The 19,783-nt window shown below is 37.7% G+C and overlaps 1 protein-coding gene across 1 annotated transcript in view; it reads left to right on the forward strand.

The window, feature by feature from the left end:
• The window catches only part of LOC126235121 (cilia- and flagella-associated protein 52-like), a 229,927-nt gene that overhangs the window by 79,168 nt on the left and 130,976 nt on the right, over positions 1-19,783 (forward strand). The window contains exons 8-9 of the mRNA XM_049943854.1: positions 53-233; positions 14,689-14,843. Of these exons, the coding sequence (XP_049799811.1) occupies positions 53-233; positions 14,689-14,843 (336 nt within the window). The remainder of the gene's footprint in view (positions 1-52; positions 234-14,688; positions 14,844-19,783) is intronic.

The following is a 19,783-nucleotide window of genomic DNA, read 5'->3' on the forward strand; positions in this document are numbered from 1 at the left end:
ATGTTACAAGAGTAGAATGTTCATTATTTTCTAAGATTATTTTCTTTATAAGGTGGATGCTGAGGATGAATATGCATATTGCGGAACAACATCAGGAGATATACTGAAAATTCGATTAAATTATGGGTCAGGTTCAGCTGCTGGAGTTAATCCTGTACTTGAAGGCTGTTATGCAAAAATTCCAAAGAAAAAATTAGAAGAAGGAGCTGAGCCGTCAGAACGGTACAGCAAAGGCAAGTAACAATATTACTAAATATGATAAAGTATAAAACATTCAACAGGCAGAAGTATAGATCTCTCTCTTTCTGCCTTTCTGCACTTGCATATGCAAGTGTGTGTGTGTGTGTGTGTGTTTGCACAACACGGGTGTCATTAATGGAGTGATGAACTGTTCTTGTTGATATATTGCAAAGAATGCTGCTGATGATTTTATGTTATTTCTATATACTCCAAAAGACAGTGAGACAATTCTAAAAACATAATTCTGAAATACATATATAATTTTAAAACATAATCCCTCTGTTACTGTGGGGAATTTTTTTCTTGATGTGCAGATGAAAAGTAAGTGCCAATAGGAAATCAATAATATTTGCCAAAATAGTCTGTCTAGTTTATTCAAACGAAATGTATTATAATCAGCAGAATTATAAAAAATTATTTTTACACTTGAAATTTCACATAGGAACTGGCATATACCACCAATTTTTCCAATAATTTGTGAATGTTCTCAATCAAATTCAACAGGAACTCTTGTGTTACATTGGTGAGAACATGTCAGATGTGAGCTTTCAAATTATTTAGCATACATGGTTCAGTGCAATAACTTCCTCCATTGCCCTTATCTACAAAAATAAATTGTGCGATGTAAGATCAAAGCCTTGTACATGCCACTCAATAGGACTGCAGTGAGCCAACGGATCTCCCAAAGGAGACATACTTAACTTCCTTCAGCATACAGAAAATACATTAATTCAAACAGCAAAAAATAAGCAAACTATTTGCATGGTGATTTCAATATAACTTTAGCAAACACCAGAGTTAATGAATCTCTTATAACTTAGAAATCAGAATACACTTGATACATGAGAGACTTGTTATACAATATCCACACTAGATCACATAACAATTAACTCTAATCAACAACGTTAGAAAGCAGAAACAGTAAAACTGGACTTGGAGACCACTGTTTATGACTGATAACTTTCCATATTCAAAGTGATAAGGCTAACAAACTCCGACAGGTACACTTAGAGTGATCCCAAAACTAAGCTGTTAAGAAATTACTTTAAAAAAGAGTAATGGGAGCAAATTACACTGCTGGAAATATATCAGAGTAATGTAATATCTTTATTGATACAATAAATATCATTTTCATGTAGAATTTTCACTTAATACAAGAAGAACAAAAATCACTTGCTCAAACAAATGGATCACTCCAGGTATTAGCAAATTATGTGCACAGATATGATTCCTGTTCAGAATTACTAAAATATGTCACACACCACCTGAATTAGAAAGATATTTTAAAAACTGTGTTATAATAGTCTGGAAGGTAATAAAAATTGCCAAAATGCTGGAAGATGACAGATACACAGAAAACACTTTCAACGAAATGAAGACTGATTGGAATGTTGTAAAGAAAGGAACAGAAAGTAACAAAACTAAAATTAATAACATACAATTGAATGAAAATTTGCAAATTATCAGCGAACTGAAGGATGTTGCTAGTGTGTTTAACAGCTATTTTGTAAATGTAGCAGGAAAAACTGAGCAAAAGTCACCCATAAAAATCACACACACTTGACATAAAACATTGAACAGGTAGATAACACATTATATCTCATAACACACTATTTCTCATGGCAACAAATATACAGTATGTACAGCAAAAAATCAAGCTTCCAAAACCAAAACACTCATCAGGAATACATAATATACCATAGTTAGCTGTAAAAACTGTACAAACATAATCTCTGAACCAGTGACATACCTTGTAAACCTGTCTTCAACAGGAAACTTTCCACCAGCTTAAAAACTGCTATAAATGCTTCACAAAAAAGAAAGCTAAGAGAAAATGTCAGACTATAGATCTGTTTCTCTACTGTGTGCATTTTCAAAAATTCCACAAAATCATGATAAATTACTAAGTAAAATTCAGGATATAGTTGGTAAGGTGTGTAAGGAATGAGATGGAGCATTTCAAGTCTGTAAGTTGTTGAGATAGTGTTCAGTAGTGACAAAGCCATGCGCTGAGGGATGTCAGTGTTCAGGGATGTGACATCAACAGTAATAACGATGATTCCATAAGGTTGGCACTTCTAATCATCACTAAAGTTCCCATCAGGATATAGTTGGTAAGGTGTGTAAGGAATGAGATGGAGCATTTCAAGTCTGTAAGTTGTTGAGATAGTGTTCAGTATATAGTATAATAAAATAATGGAATAGATGATAATAAAATGCGTGACTTTTTAAAATGTATTGAATTAATGAGATTAATTTTTCGACGTGAATGACAAGCACAATAAGCTGAGCTATGCCTGGAAATAAGTTCGTATTAGTTCATATTATTTTGCAGGGAGAAGTCGTTTCTTTCTCCGCTGTAGATTTGTGCTTACCATTCTTTATAATGCTACGTTTGGTCGCCGCGTTCACCTTTGAAGTCTTGACCGTGTTCCTATTAAGCTTATCGGATCTTCGTAATTTTCCAAAGTACACAGGTGGGCTTCAGTTATTGTAATTATTGTACTATTTGAAATAACAACTCACACGACCTTTCTGTTAATAAAACAATACTGTATTTTTCTAAACGGTGCACATATGAAATACATACTCCTCACTTATTCATAGCGACCCCAAAATGGCGGTCTACAATTACTCGCTAAAAATGGCGTGCTTCTCACTCGTTCACTAGCTGAGCGCGACTCCTCCCTTACTCCTTCTGGTACCAGAAAAAATCCTCTGTTTATTAACAACTGAAAGTCAAAAAATACATGACGGTAGGCATAGGCTCTATGATGGGCTACCGCTTCATCTTGTCTCTTTGCCTTTAAAGAAGACGAAAACATAAAGGAAATGCAAAAGGTTTATCACAAATGCCCCCCTACTGTATACTGTCGGAAATAAGTCTCTTTATTTAGGGAGACAGTATACAGTAGTCTTATTAACCTTGGGGCTCATAGTTCAGTCACTTGGTGCACGTCAATGGAGTTTTAATACCCTTATGTTACTACAAATATATCTAAAAGCTCATTTTCTTGGCCATTACAAATTCATACATATAAATACATTCACATATACTTATATCACGTAATTACATTCACATATATTCATATTACATATCGCACGTCCATGGCGTGCTAACGTCGTAGTCTCTTATTTCTCCTTACATTTGTTAAGCAGTATTATCAGGAGGAAAATGTTACATTTCTTACATTGTCCTTTCACCATATTTTAATAATTGTTTTTCTCCTTGGTGTTTGGTTCATTAGCCATTCTGATAAGCTGTCCTTTCGGCACACGTTATCTCATTGTTCGCTGCACTTATGGCCAGCAGCAGCTCATTGTTTAACGCGCCCGACTCAGTGACGCAAGCGCCACGTGAGCAGCAGCACTGCCCGCGCCCACACTGTAATGTCGCTCCAGGCTCGTGAAGTCGGTGTTGTATTTGCCCTCCAGTCCGGAGACTGGATACGACGGATTCAGCTCCAACGCTCAACCCGAAGAACACCAATACCTCATCTCGCGCCTGGGCGAGGTTTTCGGCCAGTGACATTGAAGGTAAGAGCCGCACTGCAGGATACGGCATTATCTTCCGTCGTGCATTATAGTTCAGTGGGTCTTACACCTCAACTCGTGGTTATACGGATTTCCTCTGATATCTCCGTCGCACACGCATCACACTCTCTGTATTCACTTTGCTAGATTGTAGCGTTTACTCATATTACGGCTGAGCCGTTATTTTCAATATTATTACGCCTTAATATTTTTATATCACTTCACCCGTGCGAGTATTTTACTCGTCCGTCACGTTGCACTTCACATACATACATAAGTTGTTCTTCTTCAAGTATAAAATCTCACATAAAATTGGTAATAGTACATACATAGACATAAACATTGACAATAATAGAGTTGACACATAAATTTAAAATTCACATCCACATTTCATATACGGACTCCATGACATGCACCCTCTTACACACTAATACGTAAATCAGGAAGTATCTTTCATTTATTCTGAACATTCCCATTTTCTATTCTTGTCTTGCCGGACCGACCTCCTGCGCGTTTTTACGTCCACAAATACACATAGAAAAGAAGAAAAGAGTACATACATACATTTTATATGGACATCGACATTAACAATTATATAGTTGGCAAATAAATGTCCAATTCACATTCACATTTCGTATATGGACTCTTATGTTAAGCAGCATCTGACACAGCAATAAGTATATTAGAAGGAATCTTGCACTTGTTCTGAATGTTTGCTCTTTCTTGTTATTGTCTTGCAGGACCGACCTCCTGCGCGTTTTTACATCCACAACTACAATAGAAAATACTACATACATATTTTCATAGACATCGACATTGGCAATAGTAAAGTTGACACATAAATGTTCAAGTCACATTCATATTTCCTATATGGGTTCCATGTTAGGCATCATCCATCTTACACACTAATAAGTAAATTAGAAGGAATCTCTCATTTGTTCTGAATTTTTGTTTTTCTCTTGACTTGCAGGTCCAACCTCCTGCGTCTTTTTAGCATCACAAATACACATAGAAAATACGTTCCAGCACTACTCACTACATGGAAAACAGGATTTGCTAAGGTCTGCTTCAGAGATCAAGCTGCTTCTAGGATTGCTATTTGTAGTGCGTCGTTAGTGTACTTATTCTATCCTTGGCATTTGATAAATCTTCATACTATGTATAATATTTACCAATGCTCGTTTGTGAGCGAGTGTGGGGGATGTTTTATCCCTTGACAAACCTGACTATCATCACTGCTTGTTAATCGTCGTAATATTCCACATTCGTGAACACATATTTCAAGCCATATTTCTGCCTTATTGATTCGACGACATGTACATGTTTACCTTTGTGACGTGTGACCGATAATTTTACCGTATTTTTGTCATGTGTTGCTCCACTCATAATTCATTACCGATAGATAAGAACGCGCATGTGTTAAAATGATGCTTTCGCTTCTGCGTGCAAGAACTCAGTGTAGAAAATATTGTTTCACTGCATTTTTTTTTTTTTTTCATTCCTCATACGAATCGTGTATCACATTTTCATTTATATTAACCTTATAGTTTCTCGAGCTGTAACAGTTAGTCGCTAAGGCAATATTTTTCATACTAGTTTGTTTTACATTCTGATGTCTGTGTAGCAAATCACTGTGCTGTGGTGTGTTTTAAATGTTTATCATGTACCATTGTTGCTATCGACTTCACTGTTTCTTTTATACTACTCACTGCTTCTTCGTGATGTTCGTTTTCATAATTACTTACCGTACGTGCATCATCATACTTTGCTTTCCACACTCATACAACCATTCATTCTAAGACTTAAAACTATATAGTGTATTCTTTCTTACGTCAGCTTCGTGGCCGTTTCCTAGGTACCTTTGTAACATTAATCTTCATATTCATCGCCGTATACCCATATAATTATTCATTAAAATGTTCCACATAAATCGCCATTTATACTCGTGTACTACCTACAGGGCCCTCACACTAGAACCACCGCACTATTTATTTCTTCCCACAAATATAAATAAACTCGTATTACTCTAATACACTTTCATTCTCTTCCTAGATTCACTCCATGCACGGTACGTCACCACAAACGTAGATTAACCAATTAATACCTTCAATCGAATCTAATAAAACCTTTCACTCTCTCTACTTCAAAATATTATCCGGCAGTGAAATTTCATTTATTTCTCCATATCGCTTTTGTAAACATACAGTACTTACCTCAGTTCTTTCGTTTTAAGTTTATGCAATTACATTGTGTGCGTATTGGTTGGTGTTTGTATTTACTTAGCTTATCTCCCGCGTGTTGTTCAATTCATGTTTACAGCTTTATTTTGCTGCTTATACTATAAGGTATCGTGTAATTAATAGCAACTAACATAGGTGGGCTCTGTAATAACAAATTTGTGGATATGTATTCTCCCTGTACATTAAGCTCACTACTTCTAATGTTGTCTGTAAAGAAGTGTAGTTCTACGATATGTTATTTTATAGTTTATGTCTCAGTCACACGCACGTCTCAGTCACACGCATTTTTCTATGTTTATGTCTCATTCTACCTTTCACATCGTCGCTCACTTGTGTGTTGTATGTAAGTCGCTTAGTTCTTAAGTTATGTGCCAATCGCGTTCTTTCAAGTGTACATGTTGTTACTACCCTTTTCAACTTGTCTTAATCCTGTTGTATATAGTCGGATAGGTCATTTCCTGTGTTTATTCTCTTCTACGTTGAATACTGAGAAATAAGTATAACTATGTACGTTCAATGGATCGTGTTAAGTTCACAAATTTTGCGTATTCTACTCTCCTTATGGTTTACTTGCGTCAATGCGCTCATTTTCTTAAAGCTACGTATGCTTAAACTAATGATACACTCTTAAAATTAGTGCTAGCCTACGACTTTGGAATTAATGTCTCTATTCGTCTTGTTTGTGTGTTTGATTTACGTCGTAGTAATTAGCTGATAGATACTCCATTTCCTATTGCTCCTATTTTGTCCAGTTGGCTGCGCGCCGTGAGTGCCGATTCGCTTAAATTCTAGGATGGTTTCCGTCGCGGTGCGCAGTGTGTCTTTGCGCATCTTACAGGGGACACTGAACTCAACCTTGCTTTTTGCCTACTCGGCCCCTACGATCAGCTGTGAGCCGCTTCGTATATAATTGTTGAAGTACGCTCCGCTTAAAGCGCGGCAGCACGGCTCAGTACACTTCATCGCTCATGCCTCTCGCCTAAAGCTCGCGCGCAGTGAATTAAATCTTAAGAAAGTACAATATCAAAACACAAGGAAAATTTCTTTTCACTAGACTGCATCTCACTCTCTGCATGTTAGATAGTAGACGAAAATTGAACATTACTTATTGGCTAAACAGGATAGTAGAAGAGGGAGAGGGCACCGGAAATATAAATATTGTACCCCCTAGCTGGAGAGGAACCGAGCGCCAGCCGGTTTATTCGTCAAAGAGCGACAAATCTCCTACCTTCTTGCGTTTTACTGATGCAACAGATAAGGACAGAATGAGATTTGAATTTTCATTTAATAAATTTCCGCAAATCTTTATGTGGATACATGCCTTTTATTTTACCATTTTTTATATTTCCTATCAAGTAGCACCCCGGATGTGGCTTGTCAACAATGATATACGGACCAACATATAACAATTGCCATTTTCTATTCAATGCCTTTAATTTCGATGATTTCGGATGCGTTCTTAGTAGTACCTCCTGTCCAATCTGGAATTCTGTTACGTTTTTCAATTTCCTGTCGTAAATTCCTTTCCTTATCTGAGCTTGCTCTTCCAATGTTATTAGCGCTCGCCGTACCTTCTCTTCTAAGATTACGTCTTTGCGCCTTAATTTAGGTATCGGTTTTGCCCATTCATCTAGCTCCATCTTTTCAAACATTAGTTCGGCCGGTGTGTGCCCTGTGGATGTGTGTGGTAGGTGATTTACTATGTGCTGAAACGGACCCAGGTATTCTATCCATTTCCTTTGGTTCTGTGGTATATATGTGCGGATAAACCTATTAAATTCACGGAAGCACCGTTCGACGGGACTTGCTTCCGGATGGAACTTGGATACTAAAATATGACGTATGTTTTGTGATTTTAAAAATGATTTCCATTGGTCACATGTAAAATTTGAGGCGTTATCAGTTAGGACTGCCTGTGGTTTCCCGATGCGTGGTATGTAGTCTTCCAGAATTCGCCTTATAATTGGCCCTGACCTGACTGTTTTGACTGCGTACAGCTGGAGATACTTACTAAAAACATCATACAGGGCTACGATGTATTTAACTCCGCCGCGGGCTTGGGGATAAGGACCTGCGGCGTCAATAGATACAAGATCTCTTGGTTGCTTTGGTATTATTGGGTTTAGTGCGTTAAGACAGGTCCTATTCTGATGTTTGACCTTTTGACACACCGCACAGCGTCTGATTACTTGCTCTATACGTCGCCTCATATTAGGGAAATAACAATACGTAGAAATTTTGGCGGCACACTTCAGCACTCCATAGTGCCCCCATGTGCGGTGCGTGTGTTGAATTAAGTTTTCCACGTATTCCTGAGGTATGCACACACACCACTTATCCATTCGTCGATCTCTTCTGTGAAAGAGGACGCCATTATGTATAATGTAATACTGCTCTAAACGTTCGTGTGTTCTAGCTTGCAATTTTTTCCTTACCTTGCTCCATCTCGGGTCTTCTTCCTGTAAACGTTGCATGTTTTTGCACATTTTAATATAATATGGTTTAAAAGTTCCATCCTCTATTAAAAGGACCTTGAAGTCTGATGTTTGTTCCTCTAACTCGTGGAAATCGGTAAGACCTTGTGGTAACCGTGATAGTGCATCTGCCAAAACATTCTGTTCCCCTTTTATGTACACTATCTCAAAATCAAACTCTTGGACATACAGGCACCACCTCGCTATTCTCTTATGTAACAACTTGCACGTCAGAAGAAAAGACAAGGCTTGATGATCACAGTAAACTTTGGTATGTTTTCCCCAAAGGTAATATTGAAATTTACGAAACGCCCAAACTACTGCTAATGCTTCTAGCTCAGTTACGGAATAAGATCTTTCACATTCTGTGAGGGTCCTACTGGCACAACTGATTACATTGACTTCTTCCTTACCATCCTTTGTTATTATTTGAAACAGGCACGCACCGAGCCCCTGATAACTAGCATCGGTGCTTAAACAAAAATCCAATTCCATATTTGGGTGTTTCAGGATAGGCGCGTTAATCAGCGCCTGCTTAATCTGCTGAAAATCATTTTCACATTCTTTAGTCCACAACCAACTGTGGTTTTTACGCAGTAAGTTTAATAGTGAACTACTGTTCAACAATTGTTGTGGCAGGAACTTCCTGAAAAACGAGGCCATACCTAGAAAACCTTTTAATTGTTTCTTAGTATAGGGTGTTGGGAAATTCCGTATCGCATCTAGTTTACTGGGGTCAGGTAGAATTCCTACTGGTGAAATAATATGCCCTAAGAATTTTATTTTTTCCTTTCCGAATTCAGACTTTTTAAAGTTAACTGTGACATTGTATTCATCAAATTTTTGCAAAATCCTTTCCAAAATACTTACATGTTCATCCCATGTTTGAGTTGCAATTAATAAATCATCAACGTAGAGTGTAACCTGGCTAAGCAGTTCCGGTCCAAGAACCCTGTCTAATGCTTCAATAAATACACCAGCGCTCACATTTAATCCGAAAGGCAGCACCCTAAATTGGTAGCTCCTCCCGGCATTTATGAAAGCTGTATACTTTCTACTCTCTTCATGTAATAAAATTTGCCAGTACGAAGCTTTCAAATCAAGGGATGTTAAATACTTAACGCCATGGAACTTTAATAACTGCTCTTCTAGTTTCTCTGGCCTTGTTCTTAGAGGAACGATGATTTTGTTTATTTCCCTCGCGTCTAACACCAACCGCACCGTTCCGTCAGTTTTACCAACTGCGAGAATCGGACTGCAGTAAGGTGAGTGCGATGTTTCAATAACCCTCCAACTAATCATACGCTCTATTTCCTTTCTTACTGCCTCTTTCTTTGCCCAAGGGGTGCCATAAGACGTTCTACAATAAGTTTCATGCGGGTATACTTCCATTTTATATTCATATCCCTTAATAACACTAGGTTGTTTACGAAAAATGTTATGATATTTGAAGAGTAATTTTGTCAGTTCACTTCGCTGTTCATTGTTAAGACAAGTGGATTTATTTATTTTACTGTCTACTATTTGCTCATCGAGAATCTCCCTACCAGAGTCATCAAGTTCCATCTCCTTTACCATTATGGGTTGAGGGTAGACAAATTTAACATTAATGTCTGGTATCGGCCTAACCTGATTTGTCATTGTAGTTCTTATTAAGTCCATAGTCAGCGTGCGCTCCCCTACATGAAACTGGCATTCCCCGCTGCCAATATCTATTTTTATCCCATATCTTCTGAACACCTCCATACCAAGTATACAGTTCACTATAAGTTTGTCTACCAACAAGAAAGTACACTGCAAAATTACGCCACATATGCTAATGGGTATGCTGGCCTGTAATTTTATAACTTTAGATTTACTTCCCGTCGCCGTTACGATCTTACAGTTCTCTACAGGTAGTGTGGGAACATTTACTTCCCTCGCTATCTCTTTGAACAAGCTAGTAGACATCAGGCTTGTCGACGCGCCAGTATCCAAAACAACTAGTACATCTATGTTTCCCACCTTTATCTTTATTATTGCTTGAATAATTTCACTTACCTTGCGTGTTGTTTCTTTCTCTTCGATAAACAAGTCTTCTTTCATTTCTGCGCCCTTATCATACCTTAAAAATAGATTCCGGATATGCTGTATGTGTAGGTTTGTTTCAGTGTCTGCTTCCTCCTTTCCGTTCCTGTTCGCTTTAGTGTTGAAGTCGCTCATATTAGTACTGTGGCACACTGACAGTTCATTACCCTCTTCCTCTAGTCACGCTAGATTATTATTTCCTGGGGCCGGTAAAGGTATTGTTTCATTTTCTGCCGTCACTTCTACTATGTTTACTGTATGTTCGCGTGCTCGCCAGTTCGTGTCCCGGTTGTTTCGATTTGACTGTACGGGCTGCCTGTTATCTCTCGGATCCCTGTGTTGCATATTCCGTTCCTGGTAATTTGCATTTCTTTGTCGCCCGTTGTCGAAGTTTTCCCTCGAGTTTCTATTGTCCCTGCCATTACCGTACCTATGGGGCTGATATTTAGTTTCGTACGACCCTCGGCCACTCTGTGGCTGGTAGGTAGACCGATTGTACGGATTTCCGTTGTGGCGCGGCGGTACATACGGATGCCATTCATTCATACGCACACGACCGTTATAATTTCCAAAGCCGTTGCCGTTACCGTAGTTCTTCCCGTTTGGGTTGTGCCCATTACCGTTACGATAACTAGGCGTGGCTTGCCCATCCTCATGAATCAGATCTATTGAGTCGAGCACTGAAAGAAAATACTCGAGATCATATTCGGGAACAGTTATTAATTTTTCCCTAACATTTGCAGGTAACTTGTTCTTTAAGATTTTCAGTACATCGACATGAGATATCGGATTATTCCAGTAACGGGTCTTGTTTAGATATTTTTCAAAATAGCTTCTTAGCCCCCCGAATTTTGAATGATATGGTACTGGGTTAAATACCTCTCGTCTTAACCTCTCCTGGATAGCTGTTGACCAGTATTTATCTAAAAATGCATTCTCAAACTGCTCATATGTCTCGCAAAGTTCTGACATCTCCGTAGCCCACAAAAGGGCATCACCCTCGGTGTGTCCTACTACATATTTAATTTTTTGAGCTTCTGTCCAAGTCCTGGGCAGTACGTTTCTAAAGGCTCGGACAAACACTACTGGGTGCGTTCGCTTTTTCTCATTTGAGAATACGGGAAACTGTCGATGTTTTATTAAGCTCTCATCCATTAACAACGCTGTCCAGCATGGCGGAACAGCATTTCCCTGCGGTGATGGTATATTTGTTTCAGCAAAGTTTTGCCCGCTGCTCGCGTCGCGCGTCGACATGCGGTCGCGCGGCGTGGGTTGGGCATTGTTGTCCGCGCCACTGATTCCTCCCACTGGCGGATGGCTGTTTATCGCTCCGCTTACCGCCCCAGGCGATGATATTACTGTACTTTGTTTGTTACCTATTTCGTCTCTTAACCGTTGTTCTAACTGCCTCATATCATGTTCTACGCGTTTTAAGATATCTTCTTCCTTGTCCCCCATTACTTCCTTTACCGCTTCCACATAGGTACGCTGTTCACGTACGCATTTTTCTGCGAACGTTGTATTGTCGTCCTTTGCATTGCTCTTTACCGATTCATAAAGGTGCACAATGTCTGAATTGATCCTCTTGTGTTCTAACTTGAGTAATCCTACCTCCAATGTGATTTTTTCTACATTTTCTGGCAAGTCGTTACAGAAAGAATGTAGTTTCGCTACATCTGATTGTACATTGTCTAAGTTGACCTGTGTATTCTTTTGCATTGCCTGTAAATTCTCTTGGGTTTCTCTAATTCCGGATAGCTCCTGTCGATACGTGTGTGTTAGTGTTTCAAATTTTTCGCCCACTATGCCTTTTAATTTCTCACCCATATCGTGAACCGAAATTTGTACTTGTTCATTAATTTTACTATCGACCTCCGTGGAGATTTGTGAAATCTGCTGTGTGAACTTCGTGTCCAGACTATTGAGTTCTGTGCGCAAATTTTTTACGTCGTCTGAAATGTGTGTCATGTTTGTATTAACCTTCTCGATCTCGGACTTTACTGTGGTCATGTCTGCTTTCATATTAGTCATGTCTGCTTGTATCGTTTGTAAACTTGACATTTTAGTCTCTAAGCCCGACATTTTTGAATTTATGTCTGCTTTTATTGCATTCATGCTTGTTTGTATGGATTCTGTTAAGGCTCGAAATAAGGCTTGCATATCTTCCGTATTCACTTCCGGCCTACGCCTGTCAGTATCTGTGTCCGTACTACGCGTACTGCTCTCATTTAAAATATTCTCTGGCCTCGAGGTTCCATTAGTTACGTCTACTGTAATTAACGTATTGCTTGTAATTAAATGTTCTGTATTCACGGGCGTCGAATGCAACAATGGCATGTCGCGCCCAGCATCCAAATAATCACCGTTAAACAGTTCCAAACCACTCATTGTTGCATTTTGCAAATGAACATCCACTACATTCGCATTATGATTTTCGAATGACATTTCCTTATTGTTTTGACCCTCCATTATAGAAATCCTTATACCACTGCAGTTATCAAAATAAAAATTTTCTTTTTTAAGATTTTACTTCCGCGCTACTTCTCACGCGAAAAAATGCATATACAGTTGTATGTAATTGTAGTCTCAGCTGTTCTTTAGTCAATATATTTTCTATACTAATAAAGAAATGTCATTATCTCCACTTCACTACAATAGCGTTAATATCTGAAGCTTTAGGTTCTGGAATTTAGGAAATAGGTGGATGGATTTTCTAATAGGTCTACTGGGAACGCATTCTCTATATGCATTGCGCGGTCCTACCTGATTGTTGTCTTGTAAATCGTACTTCCTCTATTGTGCTTTGTTGTGTGCTCTTGATATTGTCGCCTTTTTCCTTCTAATTTATTTATTATTTCCTTTTTATAGTACTTCTTCAGTACCACATCATCGTCTCCGTCACATCATCAGCGTACATGGAACATAAAGAAATCGTTAACATACATGTATATTCATTTTCCTAACAATACTAGTACTCACAGTTTTGCCCACTGCGTATCGTGCCTGTCACCTGTCGCCACTTTATATTATAATATAAATAATGGAATAGATGATAATAAAATGCGTGACTTTTTAAAATGTATTGAATTAATGAGATTAATTTTTCGACGTGAATGACAAGCACAATAAGCTGAGCTATGCCTGGAAATAAGTTCGTATTAGTTCATATTATTTTGCAGGGAGAAGTCGTTTCTTTCTCCGCTGTAGATTTGTGCTTACCATTCTTTATAATGCTACGTTTGGTCGCCGCGTTCACCTTTGAAGTCTTGACCGTGTTCCTATTAAGCTTATCGGATCTTCGTAATTTTCCAAAGTACACAGGTGGGCTTCAGTTATTGTAATTATTGTACTATTTGAAATAACAACTCACACGACCTTTCTGTTAATAAAACAATACTGTATTTTTCTAAACGGTGCACATATGAAATACATACTCCTCACTTATTCATAGCGACCCCAAAATGGCGGTCTACAATTACTCGCTAAAAATGGCGTGCTTCTCACTCGTTCACTAGCTGAGCGCGACTCCTCCCTTACTCCTTCTGGTACCAGAAAAAATCCTCTGTTTATTAACAACTGAAAGTCAAAAAATACATGACGGTAGGCATAGGCTCTATGATGGGCTACCGCTTCATCTTGTCTCTTTGCCTTTAAAGAAGACGAAAACATAAAGGAAATGCAAAAGGTTTATCACAAGTAGTGGCAAAGCCATGCACTGAGGGATGTCAGTGTTCAGGGATGTGGCATCAACAGTAATAATGATGATTCCATAAGGTTGGCACTTCTAATCATCACTAAAGTTCCCATCAGTTAGTCATATGATAGGACATAAATTTCTTCTGTATCGTTCACTTACACTTGTACCAGGGAAGTTCATAAATTTGGTTTCCAAAGATTTCAATCAGTCAGGTCTGATTCATATTGAACGTGGTATGGCAGTATGTATGTATAAACAAACACTTAAGCAGATGACTGTCTTGGTGATGAGAAAATAAAATTAAATAATGCATATAAACTTACTATTTTTAGTGAGAATGATGATAACTGAAAATAATGCCTGAAATTGCAGAAAATAGTTTTCCTGAAATAATGTAGTGTTGATGTTTTCTTATAAACTGTGTATTGATTTACAGGTGTTACAGCCTTGACATTACTCACTGAAAAATGCACCACAAAGGTTGTTGTTGCTGCAGGGGATGGAACTGTAGAATTAGTGAAGGAAAGAAACAGTCCTGTGAGTCTAAAGAAAAGTGCATTACGGCTGCCTACAACACCGAAGCTTGTTGCAGTAAGTATGTGTGTATGTGTATTTCTTACTAAGATTGAGTCACTAGACTATTTTTCTACATAACGGGAAACCAACCTTCCTATGACATCTTCATAGAAAGATACTGCTAGTCAAGACAACTACTGCTGAACATCATTCTTTGCTCATCATCACTGTCAAAGTGCATTCCTCCAAAATCATGCTTCAAGAACAAGTGGTAGACAGAAGGTGTGAGATAAGGGCTGTACGGCGGGTGATTGAAATGCTCCCAATCAAACTGCTGAATAAGGTTTTGAGTGACACTAACAGAATGGGGATATGCTTTGTCATGAAATAACACAATGACTTGCTTGGTACTCCATGCCTTTTGTTTTGGATTGCATACAGAAGTTTTCTCAGTGTTTTGAAGTTATCATATCACATTTACAGTTTTGCCTCTGGGAAGGAACTCAACAAGGAGGGCACCCTATCTGTTCCAGAACACAGGGCACATGATTATTTGTGCTGACAATTTTGTTTTGAATTTTTGTCTTTTGGGGTTATGTGTGCCTCAGTTTCATTGAATGTTGTTTCGATTCTGGAGTGACATGACAAACCTAAGTTTCATCACTAGGCGCAGTATTATTTAAGAATTCATCTCCATCATCTCTTTATCAGGTAAGAATGCCAAAGCACTGCCAAGTATCTTCGTTTTGTGGACACCTGTGAGCATTTTGAGAACCCACTGGCAACATAATTTGCAAAAATGTGATTTTTGACAATCTCATGCAAAAGTTTTTGAAATTTGTGGGAACTCATTACAAAACAATCTTAGTGTGAACTGTCTGTTTTCACGAATTTTCTCATTCACTTTCTCATCCAAACCATCATTGACAACAGTAGGCTGCCCCCTCCATGCTCCATCATCAACATTGGTTGGTCAATCATTTAATTGTCTCACCCATTTTCTCACCATTCCATAAGTCATTAGATTTTCACCATAAATCGCTATAAGTTAAATATGAATTTTAGCTGGCTTAACGTTCTTGAGGCTGAAATGGTCGATCATTGAATTGTCTCACCCATTTTCCAACCATTCCATGAGTAATTACATTTTCACAATAAATCGCTATAAGTTAAATATGAATTTTAGCTGGCTTAACGTTCTTGTGGCTCAAAAACTATGTTGCAGAACACACTTCACACTAAATGGGTTCAGAGATTATCTTAAACATTTTGAACAATCACTTTTAAATGTAAACACAACACATTTCAGCTGTAGTGGAGTCAGTGGAAGGAAAATGAACCAGAAAGATGAGTGTGAGTGTGTGGAAATGCAACTATAGTGCTGTGATGGCAGTAGAATGAAACAGTACTTATTTTCTGCACACATCTCATATTTGTTTGTAAGTGATTAAAATGAAGTTTTTGCACTTAAAACATAAATGTTTTACTGCAGAATATTTTTGATTTCTTCACGTAACGTATTAGGTGTATTTTGAAATGCTGGGTTCAATATTGTGCTTAAAGTGCTTAATAATCCAAAAGCCTTACAATTTTGATGTCCTTTAAATTTAGTTATATTCACTTTGCAATCAGCAGATCACAATGAAAAAGAGAACTGCCACTGAACTGAAAAAAAAAATCAAAGGAAAAAATGGGTGTTCTAAATTGGTTCTTTTGCTACATGAAGTATTATCAATTATGCTAATCTTCATCTTATTACTCTCAGAATTTGGAATTACTTTATTATAATATCTATAAAAAATACAAACATACATAGGTAGACCCATTTTTTTTTAAATTACTCTCCTCCCATTTAATTATTCAGTAGCTATCTATTTCATATTTATATGTGTATATAGATACTTACCTCTGTAGTGCAAAACAGGATTAATGTGTATATGGATATTTACCTCTGCAGTGCAAAACAGGATTATGTTGTGCTGAATCCTATGCTCTACACTCTGTCTATAAATTTGTAAAGTTACTTCCACAAGGAAAGCTTACATGTGCTACTGGCAGAAACACTTAAAAGTGGAACATTTTGGTAGTAGCTTTTGGAACATGTATGTTCCTTCCTCGGGAAGGAAAAGTGTGAATGATCAGATAAGGTTGGAAAGTGAGAGCAGATCACCTAAACACCCAATTTTCATGAGGATGAGAGGAGACAAAGGCAAAGGGGGAGACTTGAGGAAAAGAGGTGTTCCCTTCATTACAATAGGTGGGTTGTTCTCAACCTCATGCCTGAGTTACGTGCCCCTCCATTCTGATCTTTTCAATACATTTCCCTTTCCTTCCTTGAACAAAAAGTTCCAAAATGTAGGATAGTTTTCTCTCCTAATTATATATGTATCTTGGCAGTACTAAGAATTTTATCTTCTGGAGGTAAGTTCTGGCCAGGCATCCAGTCTCCCTGTAATAATAGTTTTCTCATGTGAATCTTCCTTTTAATACAGTTAACAGCCTCTCTGGGAAGTTAAGCAAAGGTGTATTACAAGAATGTGATACATTAAAAACAGCTTTTAAAAACTGTATTGATGTGAAATTCCTTAGTTTAAATATCTAAATATAGTATATGAATAAATGTGGCCTTGTTTCTCTTTCTTCCCATTCCTTCTTCTTCTTACTTATGTAAATTGTTTCAGAAGTAACTTTATATAAGTTTTGACACCAATTTTTGGTAAGAAATGATACTTTCCATGTATTTGTGTAACATATTGCTTTGATTGTCATATTTATTGCTTATTGCAAAAACCATAAGAAAGGAGTAGAACAGATGTGTGAAACTATTGACCAATAAAATGGCTCCTAATTTTTCCAGAGTCATTGGTTTTTTTATATAACTGAGCCCTCAATTTCTGTAGTAGATAGCAATTTCAATTGAATCAGCCATAGTCACTCATTAATGAATTCATCATGTTCCATAGATCCTGTCTGGAAGAGAAAGTTTGGAATGTGGTATGAGTCAAGCTATCCTTTAACAGAAGATGAATCACTTGTAGAAACTTAAACACTATCCTGTATTAACAACAGTCACAGTCACTTAATGTAACCTACTTTCAAAAGTGTTGCTGTTTTGTCAGTTATGTGAAATAGCTGCTGTTTATCTACTACAAGGGCACACTTAAAAGTAATGTCTCCAAATTTTTAATTTGAAAATTCTTAAAGCATATTAATAAAACAAACTACATTAACATTCTGCATCTTTATTTTTACACATTTTTTTCTGAACATTTTCCCTCTGTCAATGAACACATTTCTCCCAAGGAGAAACCAATTTGTTGATACCACCGCTGTAGAATGTTTGACTTTGTTGATGGAGCCACAGCCTCAGCTCTGCATGCAGCACTTCATCAGTATCAAAGAGATTTTTTAAGTTTTGGGAACAGATGAAAATTGGATGGGGCTAAGTCAGGACTGTGTGGAAGATGATCAATGACAGTGAGTGGACCCAAGGTGCCATATTGTTGCAGATGTCACAGCATTTGAGTATGGTCTGACATTGCCATGCTGAAGGGGAGATTGCTCAGTGTATGAATGAACTCTTAGAAATTCATGCTTTCAGTTTTCTAAGGGTCTAACAGTACCTTACAGAGTTTATGGTGGTGCATTTAGTCATGAATTGCAAATACACCACACATCAAACATCCCAGAACACTGTGAGCATGACTGACTGGTGATGGCATAGTCTTGAACTTTTCAGTGTCAGTGATTCTTTGTGGTGGAACTCCATCAATGCTGTCTTCTTTTCAGAGTCAGAATGGTGAACTTCATCACCTGTCGCAGTGTCATTAAGGAACCCGTCACTGTAACAGCTTCATTCTCATATGGATTTCAATTGGAGGTACTTTTCTGTGTTTAGAAACTTGATTACAGTACACTGTTTTGCATGGTACTGACATAGTTATGTTACAAATCTCCATGTTACATATTACAATTCAGAGCCCTCTAGTGCCAGACAGTTGCAGCTTGCATCAGTGAAGTGGGAAAGTTGGCAGAGTAATATGCATGACATGCAGTATCTCAACCAATATTAAGAACAGAATGAAAAATTCGGAGGCATTACTTTTCAGCACACTTTCATATTACTCATTAATGTTTATTTGATTACACTGATTCAGTTTATTGCTGTTTACAACACGTTAATACTTGTCATGCTAATCTACAGTAAACACTGTTGCTTGCCATGCAGTTAGCAAAAGTTTTCAGTCCTTGAATTTAGATAATGTGATGTAAAAGAAGTGGCTGATGAGGAAGATTTTTTAAGTTTTTTCCAAATTAGTTGGGATTCTCAGTTTCTTGCTTTTCTTAGGCTGGCACCTGTAGAACACCTATGAATCAAAGTACATAACTGCCATCTGAATCCTAAACAAGGAGGAAAAGCCAACATTAAAATTATTTTTGTTTAATATTGTTATAGTAAAAATCACAATAGAGATAAAAATGTTTTTGTCATCAGCAACAAAAGTCATTAGGGAATAATGCACTGAGAAATAAATGTAGGCAGTCTAAATTCTTTAGAAAGGACTTGGCAAGATGTATGGACTCCTACTTCACACAATATTCTTTCTGCCTGCTTTTACTGAAAAACTGCTTTTTTTGCCATATGTGCATTGCTAAATGGTAATTCTGTACAGCAACAGGGAATGAGAAAGTACAAAATAGCTGAACACCTTTGTGTATAAGTCAAAATAATGAGAGATATACAGGTGAACACCACTTCCTGATTAATGAGTCAATGTGGTGATTTAATTTTCACTTCTTAAAAGTGCCTCGGAACAGTATACCTCCCACAGCTTGGTAAACTTTAGACATCTTCTCTGACAATGTAAAAGGTAGGACGTAACTGGTCAATGACCATAGGTAATTCCAGTGAGGAATTACCACTGATACTGCAGGGAATATGGAAGTGATTGTAACACACTGTATGGGCCTGGTGCCCAAGCCAGCAGCACAGCAGAATTACATCCATGCTGAGA

This window comes from Schistocerca nitens, chromosome 2, assembly GCF_023898315.1.
Source record: "Schistocerca nitens isolate TAMUIC-IGC-003100 chromosome 2, iqSchNite1.1, whole genome shotgun sequence".
Taxonomy (NCBI): domain Eukaryota; kingdom Metazoa; phylum Arthropoda; class Insecta; order Orthoptera; family Acrididae; genus Schistocerca; species Schistocerca nitens.